This window comes from Pelodiscus sinensis, chromosome 27 (assembly GCF_049634645.1).
Source record: "Pelodiscus sinensis isolate JC-2024 chromosome 27, ASM4963464v1, whole genome shotgun sequence".
NCBI classification, from domain to species: Eukaryota; Metazoa; Chordata; order Testudines; family Trionychidae; genus Pelodiscus; species Pelodiscus sinensis.
The window spans coordinates 9333969-9356238 of NC_134737.1; the positions used below are offsets into that span (position 1 = coordinate 9333969).

The window sequence follows — 22270 nt, forward strand, 5'->3', positions numbered from 1 at the left end:
AAGTTACCTAGAAATTAGAAATTAGAATGTATTACAAAGGGAGGCTGGAAAGTTTTGTTGATTTATCCATTAGCTAACCATTAATAGCTAATGGATTCGCTAATTAATGGTTAGATACTGCACCATTCGGTCTCTTTGGTGACAAGGTGACCGTGTGATAAAGAAGGAGGCACATGGTATAAAAGGACGAGAGAAACAGCGTTGGATCAGTACAGAGGTAAATCATGGCTAAGCTGATCCTCCTTACCGGTAAGTCGCTACATAACCTTATTTCCACAGGAATTGTGCAGCTATATTCTTGATCAATTTAAGATGCAGTTGTCTTCTGCAAAGTGACTTAGGACACAAATAGGTAGGTCTATACAGCACACCGATTCAAAATACTAAATTAAGCCATTTGGTCCATCTAGACCAGCGGCTTTTGATATGCAGATTCCTGGGCATCTTCAGACTATGTCTAAAGGGTCCACAAAAGGTTGTCATTACCATATAACAGTGGTTTTCAAGCTTAGACTATGTCTATGATTCCCAAAGGCAGCCGCACCTCTGTTCAAAATTGTTTAGAGGTCCACAAATGAAAAAGGATGGGAAAACCACCCATCTAGACTAGTACTTTGCCCATAGCAGTGGACAACCTCTGTGCTTTGGAAGAAGGTCAAAGAACTTCCTAGTGATGCACCATACAACTGTGCAATGCTGTGCATAAGAGTGGAAAATTCCTTCCTTACCGCCTAAGGCACAGTTTATTAGCCTGAGACGTGATATTTGATTACTCCTTTCCTCGGGACTTATGGGTCAATTATCCGATCTTCTTTGTAAATGCAGCGACAGTATTTGACTCAATCTTACGTGAATGATGCACGCTAAATTCTATCCCTTTATATCTACAACTTTCACGTATTCATGGGCAGGATTTAACCACTCATTTGTACATTAAGTCCTTAGGAAGGTCTTATTCCTGAGTACAATATGGTATCTTATAACCAGAACTGATCGGAGGCATTTGAGGTTATGAACTATTTGTGTATTTTGCACTTTATTTAGATAGTTTCTTTACTTTTGCTTATCTTGACAGGGCTGGCACTTTTGCTGAATGCTCAGCTGGGTGAGTATTTTTCTTAAATGATTCTTGTTCTTTCCTGACACACTATTTATTCACCAGATCTTACCTGTATTATGTCCCCACCCCCACAAATTAAGCCCTATATATCCATTTTCAAAGTCTGGGGCTCATTTTAAGAGGATCCAAACAAAACAGTGGTCTCTTATTTACATCCCATTCACAAAGCCCTCTACCGCAGATAGCAGTTGAACAAATAGAGATACATAGAGCACGGTGAACAAACAATTCTGTGAAACTTGATGGATCACTTGATTCCCTGTTCTGTTCACTCCCTCTGGGACATCTTGCATTGGCCACTGTTGGAAGACAGGATACTGGGCTAGATGGACGTTTGGTCTAACCCAATATGACTATTCTCTTGATAGCTCATTCACAATGTCAAATAGAGGAAAAGAGAAAGCATAAACTTTTAGATGCAGGTTGAACCTCTCTAGTCCGGTGCCTAACTGGTGCTGAACTAGAGAATTTGCCAGACCACAGATGGTAAATATCGTCTAACAGCATTACCAACACTTCCACTGCTGATTGGCTCTTAGGAGACATTTAGAGGTCAATTAGAACTCAATAACAGCACAGAACACTGAGAGCTAGAATTGGTGGCAGTAAACAAACTTTATGGGACTGTGGGGAACGTGGCCACACCCATAAGTCAACATCCGGCTAACTAAAATCATGCCGGGCCACGGATGTTGCCACACCAGCAAGTGCCTCTTTCAACCTGTATAACCCATCCTACCATTCGTTACAGACCTACACTGTATGAGGGGCAAGACTGGCTTTAAGGAGAGCCCAAAATTCAAATGATGGCATTCATAATTTAATCAAAGCATTCTGCACAGTGCATTGAGCCATCACATTCAGCCAAAGACCAACTTCATTTTCCAGCTTGGCCAGACAAAACTGACCAGCAGTTCTGTTGTTTTAAAGGTATTCCGGTCCTGTGTAAAATCAACAGGCTTGGATTCTCCTGTCACTTACACCAGTTATACTAAGAGTGTAATGCTTCCTACACACTTGTGAGTGAACAGAGAATCGGGCCCATAATTATTATTGACTAGAACTGGTTGACAGTTTGAAGTTTTGGTTTTGGGGTGGTTGTTTTTTTAACTCAGCCAAACAGCTGGTGACACTTTTTTTAATGATTGAAACTGAAAATGTTGCATTTTCAAAACTATAGATATTCAGATTTGCATATCCTCTTTTTTTACCAGCTCTCATATTAGCAGAATAGAGCAATGCCTACAATTTCAAATAATACGTGGTTTGCGTTCTCAGCCAACCCTGCCATTAGTAAGAGATCTGGATTATATCAAGACATTCGCAGCATCTACATTTTATGAATTGTGGATACCGGTCCTAAATGAGGGAGTTGCAAGGAGATATGCAGCAGCTTTCCGTGTCTTCTATTCCTATATTTCTACCCTGTGCAAAAATACTGCATTTTTGCGAGGGTTTTTTTTTTTTTGCCAGCATTGACTTCACTGAAAATATCTCCAAGCAGCAAGCAGTATGTCCAGAAGCAAGGGTTTTCAGAGTTGGGTCTTAAAGGATTAGAATGCTCCCCTATAGAATAACATCATCTCTACCCTGAGGTCCCATTTGGCATACTCAGAAGGAGTCCTCTATCTGGGGCCATGCTTCATGTTCATGAGCCACGGTAGTTCCTTGTGACAGATATCCCTATAACCTTTCCCCCTCTTCTTGGCCGAAAAACAGGCTCTGCCTACCAGCTGACATGCTACTTCACCAACTGGGCCCAGTACAGACCAGGCCTTGGCCGCTTTATGCCGGATAACATCGACCCATGCCTCTGTACTCACCTGATCTATGCCTTTGCGGGGATGAAGAACAATCAGATCACCACCATTGAATGGAACGACCTGACTCTCTACAGTTCCTTTAATGGCTTGAAAAACCAGTGAGTAATCCTATGGCAAGAGACTGATGATAGATTTGTGCATTAACTTCCCTGAATATACTAGGATAACTAGATCCTTAAAACTCACTGCATTATTATAAACAAGGCTCCAGAAAGAAGCAGACGTGACTGACAGAAATGTCTTCTTTGGTTGCTCCAACGTGCTATGCATAGTCCCAAAACACTATAGCAACCACTTATGAAGATTAGAGGTGATGGTGTAGACAGGGGCGGTACGGCAGTGCAAGAGAATCCATGTCTAGATAATTATTTATCTTCAGTTACTACGATCCTCTATCCAAACTAGACTTCTAGGGAACTTAAAGCAATAAACCCAAGTGTATCATCTATTGATGTATATTACATCTAATATGTTCCCATTAAATACATATCTAAATAGTAATGGGAGATGTCTGTCAATTTGCAAAGCTCACTTAGGGGTGGAATTTTGACACAGTGAATAGGAATCAGACCTGGGGGGGGGGGGCGTCCTTTGCTGGCTCTGCCACTAACTTGCTGTGTGACCTTGGGCAAGTCACTTCCATGCCCTTTGCCTCAGTTTCCTCATCTGTAACACAGGTAAAGAGCTGCCCAACCAAGGCAATATAACAAGTTTCAGAGCACATGAGTATCTTTTCTCTCTCAGGACAGCAATTACAACACAGAAGGCTTCTGTTTGAAACTTTCTTCTTCATGCCAATCTCCCATCTTTGTCTTTGTAGGAATGGACAACTCAAGACCCTCCTGGCTATCGGAGGCTGGAATTTTGGAACAGCTCCGTAAGTCCAACCCATCCCTTTCCCTATGACAGCATCCCGATATTCTGAACAGCTGCGTGAGAGGTGCAACGACCTGACTCCTTTCCCCCTTTTTCCTCCCTAGATTTACTGCAATGGTTTCCACTCCCGCGACTCGCCAGACCTTCATCAGCTCCGTTATCACATTCCTGCGCCAGTACGAATTTGATGGGCTGGACTTTGACTGGGAATACCCTGGCTCCAGAGGCAGCCCTGCTCAGGACAAGGGCCTCTTCACTGTTCTTGTTCAGGTAAGGAGGAAGCCAGCTCTTTGCTGTTGAAAGAAACCCCAGTACAAAAAAAGTCACAGATTGTTTGTACAATGCACTACAAATGTTCCAGCAATCAAGCGTAAAAGCATATAAAATACCAAATACCAGTGAGATTAGCATAATTAATTAGTATTCAGTTTGGCAAATGTATATGGGATTCTGCAGGATAGACAAAAATGCAAGATCTGACTGTAAATCAGCTTTAGGTTTAGAAGAGCCCTTAGCGCTTGTAAATTCCTAGCTGATGAATACAGGACGTCCTTGCTATAAGTCACCCTGGTATATGTCGGTTCCGCACTAACGTCATTGATGCTTATAGGAACTGATGCATTATAAGTCCTCCCATTTCTCGCTCTTATGTCATGCAAAAAAAAAAATATGAGTGCAAATCACCAGAAAAAAGCCACCGGAAAAAAATTCCTCGTTTTACGTCATTTCATTATATTTCCACATTTTTTAATGTATTATGGATGTATAGCGGGGATGCTCTGTAATAAAGGCAGAGGGTTACATTTTCAAAAGTGTGTGAGCGATGTAGAAACTAATATCCCATTTTCAAAAGTGAACTAGATCTTTAGACCCACATTTTCAAAAGTATCTAGAAGACTAAAAATGCAGACAGGTGCCTAGTGTGATTTTCAGAAATGCCTGAGCATATTAGACACTTAACGCCTCTTAATTTAAATAGAAATTATGCACCTGATTGGCTTCGGTGCTTTTCAAAATCCGACCAGGTGACTAGCTGCATTTTTAGGTACCTAAGTGTCTTTGAAAATCTGCCCTTCGGCACCTAAATGTCATTAAAAATCAATGGGACTTGGCTTCTCAAGTGTTTAAGTCACTTTTGAAAGTGGAAATTAGGAACCTAACTTCTGAAAAGTTTGACCCATCTTCTTCACAATGCCAGACAGAATTAACAAAAGATGGGAGGACAAAACCCAGCAGGCTAAGACTCCTCAAGGAGGGAATGGGGCTGTTTCTTATTCACCAGGTACATGTGGAGGGCGACCAAAGCTCTGTGCTGCTGCCCCTTGCCAGTTAGGTGGTCTTTTCTTTATAATCTGTTTTAGGAAATGCTGCAAGCCTTTGAGCAGGAGGCCACACAGGTTAACAAGCCCAGGCTCATGGTCACCGCCGCTGTGGCTGCAGGCATCTCTAACATTGAGTCAGGCTACCAGATTCCTCAGCTCAGCCAGTGAGTACCAGGCTTTCAGCTCTACTCATCATCCCCAGCTTAAGGCACTGGCCATGTTTGAGACAATGAATCTGTTTCCCTGTGAAAACCATGCAAGCCTCAAGGCTGGCTGCTGAGTGAAGCACCTAAAGAAAGAAAGCCCTGATTGTCAAAGCCCTGATTGTCAAAGCCCTGATTTTCACAGGTGCTGAGCGCCCATGAAAGCCTGGAAAAGCTGCAGGGCTCAGCACCACTGAAAACTCAGACCAATAAGGAGTTCGGTGCTTGACTTTAGCCACTGAAGTCTAAACAATTTGGTATCTGTAGTGAACTCCTGGCACTTAAAGCAGACTCCATCCTTTAGCTACAAACCTTTAAAGTAGACGCCAAAAATACGGGGCTGTTGATATCACTGCTTTGAAATGCTACCATAGCCATCCCATCCATAGGACGGTGGCCAGCCCAACCATCCTATGGACAGCAGGGACCTGCGGGATTATGGGGCCTGGTTCAGCGACAACGGGGATCGTCCCTTCTCCCCCTGCACTCCCCGCCACAGTAGGAGCCAGATTGGCCCGGCCACTGCTCCTCTCCCCCTGCCCCACCACCCTCTCCCAGCCTCCACTTCTCAGTGGTGGCAGGAAGCAGAGTATCACAGCCTCAGGCAATTCTGGTCCTGCCACCACAGAGACGCGGGGCGCAGCTGGTCTGGAGGGTGGTGCGGCAGCGTGGTGCAGGCTGCTGGGCTGCTCCAGCTCCCGCCACCCATGTGGTGAGTGGGGGGAGGTGGTGAGCCCTGCTGCTGCCGCACCAGGTCCCCTTATCCCTGGGCCACATTGCTTAAGAGAGGGGACAAGGGGGTGGAGCTTGGGGATGGGGCGGAGCTTGCAACGGGGCGGGGGCTGCCCCATACCTAGGACACTGGGAACAGGGGAGTTACCCCAGGCCCCGCGCTCCCATTAGAGTGGCCCTGAATGCCACAGCTGTTAAGAAAATGAACCATTCAGAGATGAAGACAACAATGAAGGCAATTTTATCACCCCAGGTATCTGGACTACATCCATGTGATGACCTATGACCTCCATGGCTCTTGGGAAGGATACACTGGAGAGAACAGCCCCCTGTACCAAAGCCCCACTGACACCGGCAGCAATGCCGATCTAAATGTTGTAAGTATCTCTTGCCCAAGATCTCCCAATGGCCTAACCAAACCAATCCCCAGACCCAGCGTTTTAATTAAATGGATCCAAAGGTTTCTGATAAGAAATGAATAGCATGGAGTTGATCCTTGACAAATGCCGGGATAAAAGAATTGCCGCTACTTGTGATCCCGAGACTGCAGCTCACCGACTGTTTTTACAGGCCTATGCCATGAATTACTGGTTGAACAACGGGGCCCCGGCTGAGAAGCTCATTGTTGGATTCCCAACCTACGGACACAACTTCATCCTGAGCAACCCATCCAACACTGCCATCGGCGCGCCCACCTCCGGCCCCGGCCCCGCTGGGCCGTACACAAGACAGTCTGGGTTCTGGGCTTACTATGAGGTATGTGTGCTGTGTAGTTGCCTACGCACACAAAAATATCTGCTTGTTCAAACAACCTCGGGCCATCACAGTGCATATAAAACAAAGTATAAATGATTCCTGCGGAATAATGGTAACTGAGTATACAGAGAAAGGCTCTTTGTCGCTTCTACATATATATTTGTTAGTTTCTAAGGTGTCATAGGACTACTTATTGTTTTTAAAGTTACAGATTAACACAGCTATCCTCTGAGAGAAGAGGAAAAAAGAGTTAATCCACTAAGGTGATTGATGAGGTATTCATTAACATTCAAAACTACTATTGTGACAAGGAGCCTTGTTGCACCTTATAGACTAACAGATGTATTAGAGCATAAGCTTTTGTGGGCAAAACCCACTTCATCAGATGGGATGATTTTGAGGCACTGAATGCAGTTCCTTGCATGTCTAAAAGTCTCAGAGGGGTCGATCATCCCATCTGAGGAAGAGGTTTTGCCCACGAAAGCTCATGACACTATATACATACACACTACACCTTTGCAAGCAGCAGGGCCGGTGTTAGGCCGATTCACCCGATGCCCCCGAATCGGGCCCCGCACACTAAAGCCGGAAGTGTGCTGGCGTGCCCCGTCGGCCCCAGAAGAGAAGCACAGCGGCTTCCCTGCGCCGCAGGAGAGGGAGTCAGACCCAGGGTTTGGCAAGAAGGCAGGACTCTGCCCTGTAGCTGGGGATTTAAAGGGGCTGTGACTCTTTGTTTGTGTGCTGATTGTTGTTTCGTTTTGTTTTGCTCAACAAAAAATCCTGGTTGTCAGGGCCCTGTCGAAACTGTTCGAATTGGGCCCCACACATCCTAAAGCCGGCACTGGCAAGCAGAGTGTGAAACATGAATTTAAATGTCTTAGCTTAGCTTCTAGTGACTGACTATAAAACGATGGTAGCTATTTACTAAGTATTAGACAGAGAATATTGCATAGAAGCCCAGAAGGTCCCCAATGAAGTAGGAGATGAAAACAAGAGAATCTACTTTATACAGGTGTGGCTTCAAAACGGCTGTGCGGTTTTCTGTCCATTTGGCTACACGGTTGCTCTTCCTTTCTAATTCTTGTGCACAGTAATGATGGAAGATTTTGTTTCTGTTTCACTCTTGGCTGTTTTTTAGATCTGCACCTTCCTGAAGAACGGAGCCACTCAAGTGTGGGATGCGCCACAGGATGTTCCCTATGCCTACCAAGGCAGTGAGTGGGTGGGATATGACAATATCAAGAGCTTCAGTATCAAGGTATGATGGGACTCTCTGGCCAATCAAAATCAGGGGGATCCCATTCTGCGTCTCTGCAGTCCCTTGAATCCATTTTTGCAGGTTTTGGATTGACTTAACTTTTTTCCCGTCTATTAACAGACTCAGTGGCTAATGAAGAACAACTTTGGTGGGGCTATGGTATGGGCTATTGACCTGGATGACTTCACCGGCACGTTCTGCAACCAGGGCAAATTCCCCTTGATCAACACCCTGAAGACCACTCTTGGACTGCAGAGCACCAGTAAGTGGCTGAAGCAGAATGGGCTTTCTGAATGAACTCCCTTTCTTTAGAAAGCGATGGGAATTTGAATGCTCTCATGGGGTGTACAGAATGCTGAACTACACTTTACTCAAGAGAAGCAGCTTTATATCCTGCCCACAATAGACTTTCCCATTAAGTTCTCTTTTTCTGACTCCTTGTCCCATCTTTCTGTCAAAGCATGGCTCTTTCAGAGAGACCAAATTTGCTGGATACATAGGAACTGGTTTGCTAAGAGGACTCACAAAACTAGCCGGAGGTAGTTTTCATATGACTCTATCATCCGGCAGACCCTTTTAAAGATGTGTGTTCTAAACATCCTACTCTGGAAAAAATTAACAGCTGTCTGAGGGTACATCTACACAGCAACATTCTTTCAAAATAACTAGCATTATTTCGAAATAACTTTGTGTCTACACAGAGAAGTTATTTCGAAATAATGTTGAAATACTGGCAAGCTGGAGGACTTACTCCAACTCCTGTAACCCTAATTGTACAAGGAATAAGGGAAGTTGGAGGAAGAGTGATGATCTATTTCTAAATATGTGCTATGTAGACACTCCCAATTTTGAAACAAGCTACGCAATTGATGTAGTGCAATTTGCATAGCTTATTTCGAATTAAGCCCTGCTGTGCAGATGCATCCCTAGTGGGTCCCCTTGGAAATTAATCTCCTTCTAATTGAAACAATTATTTAAGTGTCAGGGTCCAATTCATCTCTTATTTACCAGTAATTCCACTGACTGCAAAGGGTTTACAACAGAGGTGAATGTGAATCCTTCAAGGGAGTACTCGCTAATGACTCGATTCAAACCCCAATTAAGTCCATGAAAAGATTCCCATGGATTTCAGTGGGAATTGGATCAGGCCTTTCTTATTCCCATTTTTAATGCAGTCAAGAGGCTCAGCCAGCTCTCAGGGGACTTGTACCTCTCCAAGACAGCAGGGTATTGGCCTGCTTCTACTCAGTGCATCGATTACCACAGTCAGATAATAAAGCGACTGGGCATGTTATAAAATAATGGATTGTTATAGACAGAGCTATAGTAAGTGCCATCATTTGCTGTTCCAGGCTGCACTGCTCCTGCTCAGCCCGTTGCTCCAATCACAGAGGCACCCAGTTCCGGTGGAAGTGGTAGCGGAAGTTCTGGGAGTGGAAGCAGCTCCGGAAGTGGGAGCAGCTCTGGAAGTGGGAGCAGCTCCGGTGGCAGTGGGTTCTGTGCGGGTAAAGCCAATGGCCTCTACCCTGTTGCCACCAACAGCAATGCTTTCTGGCACTGTCTGAATGGCAACACTTACGAGCAGTATTGTCAAACCGGCCTGGTCTTTGATTCAAGCTGCAGCTGCTGTAACTGGGCATAAATCAGGAGCTTAAAGCAGATAAACTCGATCCGAATTCCCCACCGCTTAATGCACATCACCAAACCCGCACAAATCCTGAAATAAATGTCCGCAGCATAAACTCTCATGTGTTTGTCTGTTTTGAGGGACAGTGACTTCAACATCACTTTTTATTGTTTTAGCTTTCTTTTTGGATAATGTGGCATTTTGAATTTGCCCCTGGGGACAGAAATTGTATTCTTTTTATTAAAAGACTGCCAACTGAGATCAGAGATGCCGTACAATAAGAGAGAGTCCCTGCCCCAAAAAAGAATACAGGTAAACTGACAAACACTCAAGACAAATTATAGGAAGGTTTATTATCCTCATTTTGGGGAGCTTAGAAAGACAGAATGATATACACATACACAGGAGCAGATGACCATTTTGTGGGGCCCAAGGCAGCACAAATTCGCGGGGCCCCCCTTTGCCACGGCGCATGCTCATGCACGGGGCTTCTTGAAGCGTGGGGTCCCGCTCGCCCTGACCTTTATCCGCCCCTGCACATACAGAATGGGAAGTGACCGTCTAGGAAGGAGTACTGCAGAAATGGATCTAGGGGCCATAGTGGACTACAACCTAAATATGAGTCAATAAAAAGCAAACATGATTCTGGGAAGGTGAACAACAGGAGAAAATCTGAAAGAACTGAAATTTACTTTGGTGTATAGAAACAGCCATAGGGGTTGCTATTCTATTACCGTTATTTTTGGAATAGTAATAGCACCTGGAAACCCTGGGCACAGTGCATAACTCTGCTGAGCTAGGTGCTGTACAAATACAGAACTAAATGACAATTCTTGCTGTCCCAAGAGCTGATAATGTAATAAAAGAGATGACAGAGGGAGGCAAAGCCAGATGGGGGAGCACAAGGAAACAATGAGGCAATATTGGATGGAATGACAGGCATGGGTTTTAGCATGCCTGTCTCCTAACTGTCTACCTGCAAAGCATGCACAACATTGTGTGTGCCAGTGGGTTAGGCATGTGGAATGCTGACTGGAATAGGTCCAGCTGGTATTTCTCATCTGACTTTTCTGTGGCTTAGGAGCACATACAGGCTACGTCTACACTGGCATGATTTTCCGGAAATGTTTTTAACTGAAAAGTTTTCTATTAAAAGCATTTTCGGAAAAGCACGTCTAGATTGGCAGGATGCTTTTCCGCAAAAGCACTTTTTACGGAAAAGCGTCCGTGGCCAATCTAGACACGGTTTTCCGCAAAAAAGCCCTGATCACCATTTTCACGATCGGGGCTTTTTTGCGGAAAACAGTACTGTGCTGTCTACACTGGCCCTTTTGCGCAAAAGTCTTTCGGAAAAAGACTTTTGCCCAAACGGGAGCAGCATAGTATTTCCGCAAGAACACTGACGATCTTACATGAGATCGTCAGTGTTCTTGCGGCTATTCAAGCGGCCAGTGTAGACAGCTGGCAAGTTTTTCTGCAAAATCAGATGATTTTGCGGAAAAACTTGCCAGTCTAGACACAGCTACAGAGTCTTTGTTGATAGTTGGGGGGCTGGCAGACTGTCATGGCTCCTGGGCACAGTGGGGAGTGACTCCACATTCCTGGAAGGGACAGGGCTGGGGGCAGCCAGCCCTCAGTGCTGCCCAGACAGTGCCACACTGCCCCCCGTCCCCGTACTCATGAGAACGACCCAGCATGCGCCGTGTAATGCTCCGTGGCAATTTAAAGAGCCTGGGATGGGTCTGGCCGCAACTGCTGCTGCAGCAGTGGTGACAGCGGCCAGAAATCCCGAGGCCCACGGCACAGTCACCTCCTTTGCCACCCCTCCCGTCAGCGGGCCCGTTGAGTCCCTTTTCGCTAAGTAACATCGGCCTAACTAACCCTGCGCGCTGCAGACAGGGGATACCATCTCCAGCCTCGCTGCCAGCCGGCGTCAGAGCAGCCAGCCAGTTAGGCTACGTCTACACTCGCGGCTTCTTGCGCCAGTATGGCCCCGTTCTTGCGCGAGAATCTGCAGAGCGTCCACACGGCCCCGCCTGCTCTTGCGCCAGGAAATTGACAGTAGGGCCTGGTAAGAGAGGGCTCCTGGCGCGAGAGTGACGCTCTCTTTTATCAGGTGTAAGCCCCCGTGCGCAGGAGGGCAGCGTGGCCGCCCCGCAGGGATTTCTTGGGCAAGGAAGCCCGCTGGCTGAAATGGCCACGAGAGCTCCACACGGCCAGGGGAGCTCCACACGGCCAGGGGAGCTCTTGTGCAAGAAGCTCCCCTGGGGGGCTACAAACAGCCCTGCCCCCCCTCTGTGCCTAAGCTCAGGCCCACAGAGCTGAACCGCCCCCCCCCCCCGTTTGTCCAGCGGGGGCGCTGAGAGCCAGGGACCCAAGCGGCCCCTCCCAGCCCCCGGGCAGGGCTGCGGGCAGAGAAGGACCCGGCTCCCCCGGCACGGATCGCCCCGCGGGCCCCCCCCCCCGCCGTCTCCATGGTAACGGGCCGTACACACGGGCAGGCGGCATGATCTGGGAGTGGGAGCTGACAGGTGAGCCCCTCCTCTCCCCGCCTGCCCCCCCCCGGGCTTCCCTCCCCTCCCCGCCTGCCCCCCCCCCCGGGGCTTCCCTCCCCTCCCCGCCTGCCCCCCCCGGGGCTTCCCTCCCCTCCCCGCCTGCCCCCCCCGGGGCTTCCCTCCCCGCGCCCCACCTGCCCCCCCCCCGGGCTTCCCTCCCCGCGCCCCGCCTGCCCCCCCCGGGCTTCCCTCCCCGCGCCCCGCCTGCCCCCCCCCCGGGCTTCCCTCCCCGCGCCCCGCCTGCCCCCCCCCCGGGCTTCCCTCCCCGCGCCCCGCCTGCCCCCCCCCCGGGGCTTCTCTCCCCGCGCCCCGCCTGCTCCCCCCCCGGGGCTTCCCTCCCCGCGCCCCGCCTGCCCCCCCCGGGGCTTCCCTCCCCGCGCCCCGCCTGCCCCCCCCCCCGGGGCTTCCCTCCCCGCGCCCCGCCTGCCCCCCCCCGGGGCTTCCCTCCCCGCGACCCGCCTGCCCCCCCACCGGGTGCCCCTCCCCATGCCCCACCTGCTCCCCTGGGGCTTCCCTCCCCGCGCCCTGCCTGTCCCCCCCCGGGTGCCCCTCCCCACGCCGCACCTGCCCCCCCCCAGGGTGCTCCTCCTCATGCCCCGCCTGCCCCTCCTCTCCCAGTGCCCTGCTTGCCCTCTCCACACCCGGCCTGCCCCCACTGGGCTCCCCTCCCCATGCCCCGCCTGCCTCCCCCAGACCTCCCCCATCCAAGCACTTCTTGGGGGGCTCCCCTGCTCTTGCCAAGACCCCCTGTACACCTTCACCCCCCAATTCCTCTGTTCATGGCAAGCCTGAGCACCTCCCAGGGCTTTCCATCTTTGTGCCATACCCCCCCCCCCAGACCTCTCCCAGAGGAACCCCTGTCCACACCCAACCCTGGCATCCATGGGGGCTCCTCTGTAGCCCCCAAGAACCCACTCCAGCACCTCGCAGGGGTTCCCCATCAACTCCAAACCCAGGCACTTCCTAGGAGTTCCTCTGCCCTCACTGAACTCCCCTGGCACCTCCTGGGGTTCCCGTGTGCACATCAAACCTAGCCACATCCTGCAGGACTCCCCTGGCCACACCTAATCTGGATACCCTCTGGGAGGACTCCTCTGCCCATATCCAACCTAGGCACCCCCAGTGGGTGCTTCTAATCTACCTCTCTGTTGTTTCTGGCATCTGTAGCTGTGCAAAGGCGAAACTCGTTTGGATCATGTCAGGCAAGGAAAATTTTCCCCTTTCACCATGCTCCCGACAGACTGGGAAACAAGCTGGTACCGATCCTAGGGTCTCCCCACCTTGGGCCTGGGAGTTACAACAGTGAAGAGGTGAGTTGTTCTGCAGTGGAACTCCCATCCCAGAGTAGGAAGATGATAGTAGCAGGCTCTTGTGGGCTGGAGATTGTGCATATATTTAATGAAATAGTCCTCGCCCTGGAAGAGTCCTGGCCCTAAAGAGAAGGAGGATTTTTCCAAGAGCACCTAAGTGACTTAGAAGTCTAAGTCCCATTTTCAAATGTAATTTCAGGAGCCTAAATCGCACTGAAAGTCAAACATACTTTTAAAAATGTTACCCAATAGAAACAAAAGACGGGATTATTATGCCTCATTTTCCAGCTGAGGTACAGAGAGAATTAAGTGACTTTCGCTGAATTACACACAGGGGCTGTGACACAGCTGGGAATTGAATTCACAGCTCTTTATACCCACCCCACACTAATAGTAAAAGTCAAAAAAGGCCATTTTTTGAACTAAGAGTCTTTAACAACAAACAATTCAGGCTATAACTGTTCAAATCAATTACACCTTAAACTGATGTCACTGACATTGTAACTGACACAAAGCGTGCTTCTGCTTTATACATACAGAGGAGTACCATAGTATATGCCTTGACTCATAAACCAGAAAGCATCAAAGGTTATATACTAGGAGCAAGAACATCCCCACGTTTTCCACCAGACTGCAAGGTAAGGAAAACACTCTACTGGGTGTCAAGGCTGCTGCGTGTGCCGGTGGGCGGTTAAAACAACGAACGCACTGTAATTCTCTTGCCAGCGCCTGAGATGTCTATGGCCAATTTCCATTCACGTTGCTAGCTGCTGCAGATATGTGATGGCAGAATTAAGCATGTAGGGCTGAATTTCCAAAGCCGCCTCCTTGCATTTAGGCATCTACATAAGTGGTCCAATTTTCAGAACTGCTGAACATGTGGGGTGCACATTGGATGCTGGGCTCTTTTGGAAATATGGTGCATGAATCACACAGTCCTAAAAGAAGTCCTACTCTGAAATTTTGGGGGAGGAAAATACTTTTTATTTTAATAGTTACAGCTCTATAAAGGATTGCTAATTTGCTATTTATTGACTCAGGTTGAAATTCACATGTGTGTGGAAGGCTAGCTTCGTGCACCATTTCAATGCCACCTAATAAATAAAAATTAAGCAATGGATAGATTTTAAGCTGATTCTTTGTTCATTGTTGAATTTTTCCATCAGTCAGTCACATATATATATATTTCATTATGGATTACCCCGATTTCCTGAACTGTGGGGAAATCATTCAACTATCCCATCTCTACAGCTGATGATGCAACCAAAACAAGGAAAATGACTGTCCCTTTCAATGCACCCACTTCTTAACCTGCTAAAGTAGTTCTTTGTTCTTATCTTCCTCAACCAAGAGGATGTATATTAGAAACTGATGTTACTGTTTATGAATTACAGATGGTGTCTAGATACAAGGGTGATGGGCATTTCAGAGTGGACCATTTAAAGAGCACTCAGGATGCTTGCTTATTGCAGGTTTCCACACAGCTATCCTACATACCTGCAGATCCCTTAATTACTCCCAGAAGATAATCATTTTAGGAGCAGTACGGTCCTTACCACAAGATTAGTAGGAAACTTTCATAGACACCTTCTAAAAAACTGCCTGGCTTTAAGGTTTGTGGTTTTATGGCCAGAGCATCCCTAGCAATCCAAAATCAGAACAAAATTAGAGAATTCCCAAAATATATGGCTCCCGACTCTCATTTACACTCAAACCACTTGACACTGCATTGGCAGTATGTGTACATTTACATTTGCAATCACTTTAAGACCCCTTGACAAAATCAGAGCAGACAGAATGTAAATGAGTTCCTTTCTTTTTCTTTTTCTTTTTCTTTTTTTTTAATTTGCTCCCTTATAAATAGACTGTGACTCCTGGCCCTGGAACACATCAGCCATCATGGGGCAAAGATCAAAAGTTCCAGCCTGCATACGCCCCATTTTCCATCAAGTCGTCACGATTTCCGCAGAAGGCACTGGATAGAGAGCTTTTCCCTGGGTACCATAAATCTGTTTCTTGCTCCTTTAGTAGAAAGGTAAAAAAGCCAGCCTAAGCATTAAGGGGGAGGATTGCAGAGGTACAAATGGAAGGTAGGCAACTGCATGTTCTAACTGCCCTGTGCTATGTACCTTTGAAAGTCTCACCTGGAGTGTATAAAAACACTGTCCACACGTGCCAGATATATTGTGATCCCTTAAAGTGGCACTCACATTGGGAGTGAACTAGTGGACAATGAGACCCAAAATCCTGCTTTCATAAAATAGAACGTAAATTTCAATTTAACCACCACACAAAACAACTAAATCTATTGGCACAACTCAGTGAAACAGGCTCTCCACTCAAGATAAGCTCAGGGCTCCATTAATAAGGGTGCTAAACATGATAGTTGATTGAGCATGATAGAGGAAATTGCACCACCGTCAAGCTCCAGTTACTGTCTTTTGTTCTTTTTCATGAGCATTAAAAAACTACCTCAGTAGATTGGAAAAAAGAGCAAGGTTATGGTGATCCCCTCAAATTATTGTGGAAACAGAAACACTATGCACAGAAAAAGATTACAATTTTAAAGCTATTGCACATAGATTTTAGTGGACAAAGTCAGCTTTTGTGGTTTGTAGTCACACTCTGTAGGGCAAGAGTCTGATTTCTATTGCTTTGTTAATTTAGATCGGGTGGGGAACCTCAGGCCCAGGGGACAGATGTGCTCCATGCCCCACCCACCCCTGGCTTGCCTGGATCTGGCCGCCAAGGCTCAGGACTCCCCTCCAGCACTGGGGAGATGCACTGGAGCAGAAGTACACAAAATCTACTAGCCTGGGCTCCCCTAGACTCTGGTGTGCAAGGGGAATGTGGAGAGTGCCCTTCTCCTTCTCAGTTGGGGACCACAACTGTGAGGGTTGGTATTTGGTTTTTTGCTTCTTGTTTGTGTGCAGCCCCCAACTGATTTTTCTGTGGGTCAGTAGCCACCGACCCAAAAACGGTTCCCCACCTCTGATTTACATATTCAGACAAGAAATATTCACAGCAAAAAAGAAAGACTGTGTTGTCAGTTTTACATATCTCCTTTTAACATGGCATGTTTTCATACATGCCTTTAGAAATCAGCATCCATGAACCTCCCTCCGCTATGAATGTGTTGCAGGGATATCCCATTTGTCATCTTTTGACATGTTTGCAGTGTGATGGATGGGACCAAATACACAGAGGAGAGACGTAACCAGGGACAGCCCCAAATGTCATGCCCAATGGCTCCCCAAGTATATTGACCCAAAGACTATATCATGCACATCTCCCAGTGGATTAATGTGGCACTTTGCAAAACAGCCGAGTATACACTCCACATCTCAATCAGTTGCAGAAGCGAGATGTATTTTGTGTTCATTTTTCTTCAGACCTGGAACCTATAAAGCAGACAAGCTGCCACATAAGAAAATCACTTGGCCTATGAAGTTTGGGTCTCCAGATTGGTCTTTAGTACCAATGCTAGAGAAGAGGACTCTAAGAACAGAGGTATGGAATTTATATACATGTATCCACATACTTATTCTATACACTTGAGATGGGACTCGGGTGATCAAGGCATCAGACAAAGGGAAGTGTATGGTTGCTTAAAGGGACTAATATTCTTTCAGTGCAGCATGTTGTACACATAGATCGAGAGAGGAAAATTCCTAGAAATCCAGTGAGCTTGCAAGCAGTAGGAAGGAAGAATGACTGTTAATGAAATTGCAGTTGAGCATGCAGGGACTAATTTATGAAGAAAGGGTCTGGTGAGAGGGCTGAAACAGTAAACAGGACAGCTCCAGTCTAAGGATAAAAGCAACCTCATAAAATATGCTTGTGCAGTATCTCATGTATCCCTCTAATGCTAATTCACATAGGGTACGTCTACACAGCAGCGTTACTTCAGAACAACAGCCCTTATTCCGAAATAACAATGTGAGCATCTACACAGCCATTCCGTTATTTCAAAATGTGTAGACACACCGCTGCTCTTTCAAAATAGTCCCTCACCAGGGCCACTCTAAGGGAATGTCTACATCGCTCTTTAGAAAGAGCAATGTAAAATAGAGAGATTGAAATTACAAATGAAGCCGGAATTTGAATTTCCTATACTTCATTTGCATAATGGTGGCCATGCGTTCTTTTGAAAAAGGGCTTTTTGAAAGTGAAACCACGGTCTAGACGCGGTTCTTTAGAAAAAAAAACCTTTTTCGAAAGATCCTGTACTCCAGGATTCTTCCCCAGTACCTCCTGGGGCTCTAAATCAAGATAGCACATCTGCATTAGGGAAGCCTGCCTCGGATTAATTTTGAGGCTTCCCTGTAGTGTAGATGTGCTATTTTGAAATAAGTTATTTCGGAATCACTATTTCAGAATAGCTTATTTCAAAATTAATGTGCAGTGTAGATGTACCTTGGGCTATGTGTAGACTACGCTGAAGTTTCAAAAAAGGATATGTAAATTCTGCGGGAATATGCATATCTTCGTCCAATCTCACTTTCGAAAGCTCTGCGTTCGAAAGTGAAAGTAGTCTCGACGCGGTTTTTATCAGCAAGCCCTCCTCCTTTTTCAAAAAGCTGCTGTTCCTCAAAAAATGAGATTTACACGGCTTTTCGAAAAAGGGGGGGTTGCCAAAGAAAACGCGTCCAAACTACTTTCACTTTCGAAAGCAGAGCTTTCGAAAGTGAAATCGATCAGAAGGAGATATGCAAGTTCCCACAGAATTTGCATATCCTCTTTCAAAACTTCAGCGAAGTCTAGACAAGCCCATAAAGACTAGCAATCTCCCTCTGCTAGCAGCTAATGAGAGTCCTTTAACTCAACTTTTAAAAGTTGTTACAGCTGTCAATATCTGTTTCTGTTTTAGTTGATCACAGATAAAGAATTCAGGAAATATCGGAATCGACTGGCCTACTTGAGCTTATACTACAGCTGAATAGTTCTTCTCATCAGAGCCTGTCTTATCCTGTCCAGTTAAGTGTCTCAATTCTGTTTTTAGCTCCACCAAAAATTGGGGTGGATCACTGGTTCTGCAGAACTGGCCAATGTTTACATTAGTGCTTGATTAGTGTCTTTTCATTAAAAAAATACAGTGTTATCTTTAGAACATTCTTTAGTGTCAGGGTATGTGGCCACTGTGCAGGGGCTGAGTTTAAATGACATGTGGCTTTTGGTGCTAGTGGGTTTGAGTCTTTACTTCCTTGGGTCTTGCACTGTAACTAGCAGTAGTGCAAGGTGGGTGTAAAATGCTAGCAAATCAGAATGTGCAGGAATAAGCAAAGTAGTGGAGGATCAAGCCTCAGAAAGTCCACAGTTTACGAACGGGATGTGTTCCAAAAGTTCATTTGTAAGTCGGTTGTTTGGAACTTGGAACACATAGTCCCATAGAAACAATGTTATGAATGGTGTTAGGTTCCCAGGCTGGCCCACAAAAGCCTACTTCAACTCATAATGTAGCTGAAAGATTGTATATTTGCAATAAAAATAGTGAAATAGTGTTTTTTATTTAACCTTGAATGCTGGTGCTTGAGGAAAGACAGGCTTAGAAGAGGATGAGAAGGTAGGTGGAGATTATAAAGGGCATTCCCCGGCTGCCACTCTTCTACCCCCCACAGGCTGTCCACCAGTTCCTGTAGCCAGCCCCCTCTCCTGGCTGTCCCCCACTGGGCTGTATCCAGACCCCACTCACTAGGAGTGGGCGAGCAGTCTGAACGCAGGCCAGAGGGCTCTGGAGGAGCAGAGAGTGGCTGTGTAGGCAGCTGGAGAGAAGTGGCAGTTTTCCCTTCAAAGCGCTGCTTCTCTCCAACCTTTGGCTGTGCAACTGCACCCTGCTACTCTGGAGTCCTGCAGCCAGCATTTGCCCCTCCTTGCCATCACCTGTGCCTCTTGCCTGTTTCCTGAGGCTGCAGGTGAGCTTTTGTTTGTGTGTGCGGGATGTTTGTGAGTCAGATGTTTGTAGCTTGGGGAGTGCCTGAAGCAGTATTGCTGGCCTGTGTTTCCAGCCACCACTGGGGGTCATGTTCACCTAACAAACTTGAGAGTCCTCCTTCCACAGATTGAAATCAGTAGGAGACGGCTCCTAAATGCCTTCGAGGTTCCAGGCCATACCATTTGTAGCTCATTCAGAGAGATTGGGATGGAAAGCAGATGCTGCCAGAAGGTAACTGGCTGTGGATCGAGAAAATCTGATTAGAGTTAATGAAAAATAGAAGGGTTTTTCTCTAGCAGTGTCCTGCATATTGGATAGTGATCGCCAAAGGATTAATGCCCACAAAACAGATATCAGACAAGATCACAAAGAGAAAACAGTTTCTTGCCACTTTAACCAGAAAGGACACTCTCTAAATGACTTAGCCACCTGCATTCTGCTACAAAGACCTTTTACATCTGCACTTGAAAGGGAATCCTCTGAACTGTCATTCATGTTAAAATTCGACACTTATCAACAAGGACTTAACAAGTCTTTGAACTTTCTCACCCATTACCAAGACAGTTTCCCCAATTATCACCTGTAATACCATTAACTCACAAACATCCCACTCTCCCTACCTTTAATATCAGCAATTCACAGACACTTACCTTCCTTCCTCCCCCTTCCCACCCCCCCGCATCCCCCTTCTGTTCTGCAATGTGATTTGTCCTTTTCATATTTGTTCATTTTTTTAAATTGTATCCTTTGGTATATATGGTTGTGACTACTTTCTTCCACTATTTGATCTGAGGAAGTGGGTCTGGCCCACGAAAGCTCATCATCTAATAAACCATCTTGTTAGTCTTTAAAGTGCTACGTTGTCCTGCATTTTGCTGCATATTGGAGGCCCCTAAAATGCCAGCTGCCCCAGGGCATATCTACAATACAAGACAGAATTCATGGTGTTTATAAGTGTTTCAGGGAGAGTTAGGGAGGGGTTAAAGATGCAGTGTTTGTCCATTTCCTGTATGATTTCTTCCCATTCCTTTGCATACTTGCAAGGCTCTCGAAAAATAAATGCATTTTTAAACTAGTAATTCCACCACTAGAATGATCCTCCAAAACTGATCTCCCCCTCCCCCCTTCTAGCCATAAGCTCTCCTGCCCTTTGCCCAAAAGAAATCAATAAAAACTGATAAAAATAAAAATAATAATCCGGTCCCAGGAAGGTAAAATTGGCAGAAGTTCCAGAGACTTTGTTATTGCTACTGATTTTCCATGGAAGTGCTTAGAGGGACAAGTATAAAACCCTGCAATGGGTAGATAATTTCCATGCTAGGCCTGTGGTACTTTCTGCAGACACTGAAATACAAGGAAATCCCTTATCATTCTAAAGCTATAGCTCTGAACACAGATGCTTTAGCGGCAATTGCTAATATTTCATTAGCAAACTGTTAATGGTCCTCATCGTAACTGTGTTTCCTCTTATTACAAAAAAAAGCAAGTAGTCCTGTGGCACCTTAGAGACTAACAAAAATAGATATATTGTATCACCAACTTTCATGGGCACAACCTACCTCTTCAGCTGAGTGGAGCAAAAGGCACAGAAACCCCAACATTTAAAGCAGAAAAAGAAGGGAGAGGGGAAGGGGAGAAAAAACAGAAACCCCAACATTTAAAGCAGAAAAAGAAGGGAGAGGGGAAGGGGAGAAAAAACATGTGTCAATTATAATATCCGTGCTAAATGAGGCTGCTTTAAATGTTCCACTCATCTGAGGAAGTGGGTTGTGCCCCTGAAAGCTCATGATACTAATATATATATATATAAAATCTCTAAGATGTTACAGGACCACTCATTGTTTTTTATGTTAAAATGGCTACCCCTCTGAGATTTTGATTACAATATCGTCTTTCTTGGCAGCATAATTTGTCTAAATTCCTTAAGGGATGAGGACATAATGTTTGTGTGTACTAAGTCACATTATGCATCAGTCACTGTATTGTTTTCATACATTTATTCAGAAGCAACTGACTTCAGTGCATTTTCGAATGTGCAACAACTGCAGTACAATCATGGGACGGCTGCTCTTCAGTACAGTTAACAGGAATTCACCTAGAAGTTTGTAAATAGGTCTGATTACCAAGGGCCTTCACTGACATAGAGAAATAACTCACCTGGTGAACGTACCAAGTCAACTACATAAAATCTTTCAGATACTCTCTCAATGGAGAAAGCTTTATTTCAATGTGTTATACTTCGTTGGGTCTTGCGGAATTAAAATTACACTCTCTTGTAGCTTTAATCTTTCCTCAGAGGCTAGGAATTTAATGATATTCTTTAATACATACACTATTCAGAGGTCATTTTGCAGACAGAACCCAGAGATATGGGCTAGAATTTCTCTAGAATTTGATGGTTTGGGGATAAAGGAGCATGGGGCAAGGTTTCATTAGAACTATCCCTGGTGTTTTCATGAGCAGGTGCACACACATAGACTATGACAACAGATGGAATGAGTCTGCGGAACCAGACTGGATGCAGTAACTTCTGCTCCACAGTCAGAATTCTAGCTTGGCCCTGGCATCAGCGTACACATTGGCAGCTTGGCCGCACCAGGTTTATTTACAGGTGTCAGAATTTTTCATAGTCCATCAAGCTCTCACATGGAACCCGCAAGGAAAACGGAAAAGAGGAAGACCTCGGACAACATGGAGAAGATCTACTGAGATCCAAGGACAATAGTCGGGGTACTCTTGGAGTCAGCTAGAAGTTT

At 46.2% G+C, this 22270-nt stretch overlaps 2 protein-coding genes across 2 annotated transcripts; both read left to right on the forward strand.

Annotated features, from left to right (window-relative positions):
* The first annotated feature begins 208 nt into the window (after positions 1-208).
* On the forward strand, positions 209-9817 carry LOC102447198 (acidic mammalian chitinase). Its single transcript, XM_006130432.4, has 11 exons — positions 209-249; positions 1076-1105; positions 2840-3041; positions 3764-3820; positions 3924-4089; positions 5181-5305; positions 6330-6453; positions 6647-6832; positions 7971-8090; positions 8211-8352; positions 9443-9817. The coding sequence occupies exons 1-11, from the start codon at positions 225-227 to the stop codon at positions 9730-9732; spliced, it is 1467 nt and encodes a 488-aa protein (XP_006130494.2). The 5' UTR covers positions 209-224; the 3' UTR covers positions 9733-9817.
* A 2303-nt stretch (positions 9818-12120) lies between these two features.
* CIMAP3 (ciliary microtubule associated protein 3) lies at positions 12121-18683 on the forward strand. The gene is made up of 6 exons (XM_075909976.1): positions 12121-12248; positions 13440-13582; positions 14122-14220; positions 15447-15580; positions 16975-17092; positions 18453-18683. The coding sequence occupies exons 1-6, from the start codon at positions 12224-12226 to the stop codon at positions 18519-18521; spliced, it is 588 nt and encodes a 195-aa protein (XP_075766091.1). The 5' UTR covers positions 12121-12223; the 3' UTR covers positions 18522-18683.
* Positions 18684-22270: the final 3587 nt, after the last annotated feature.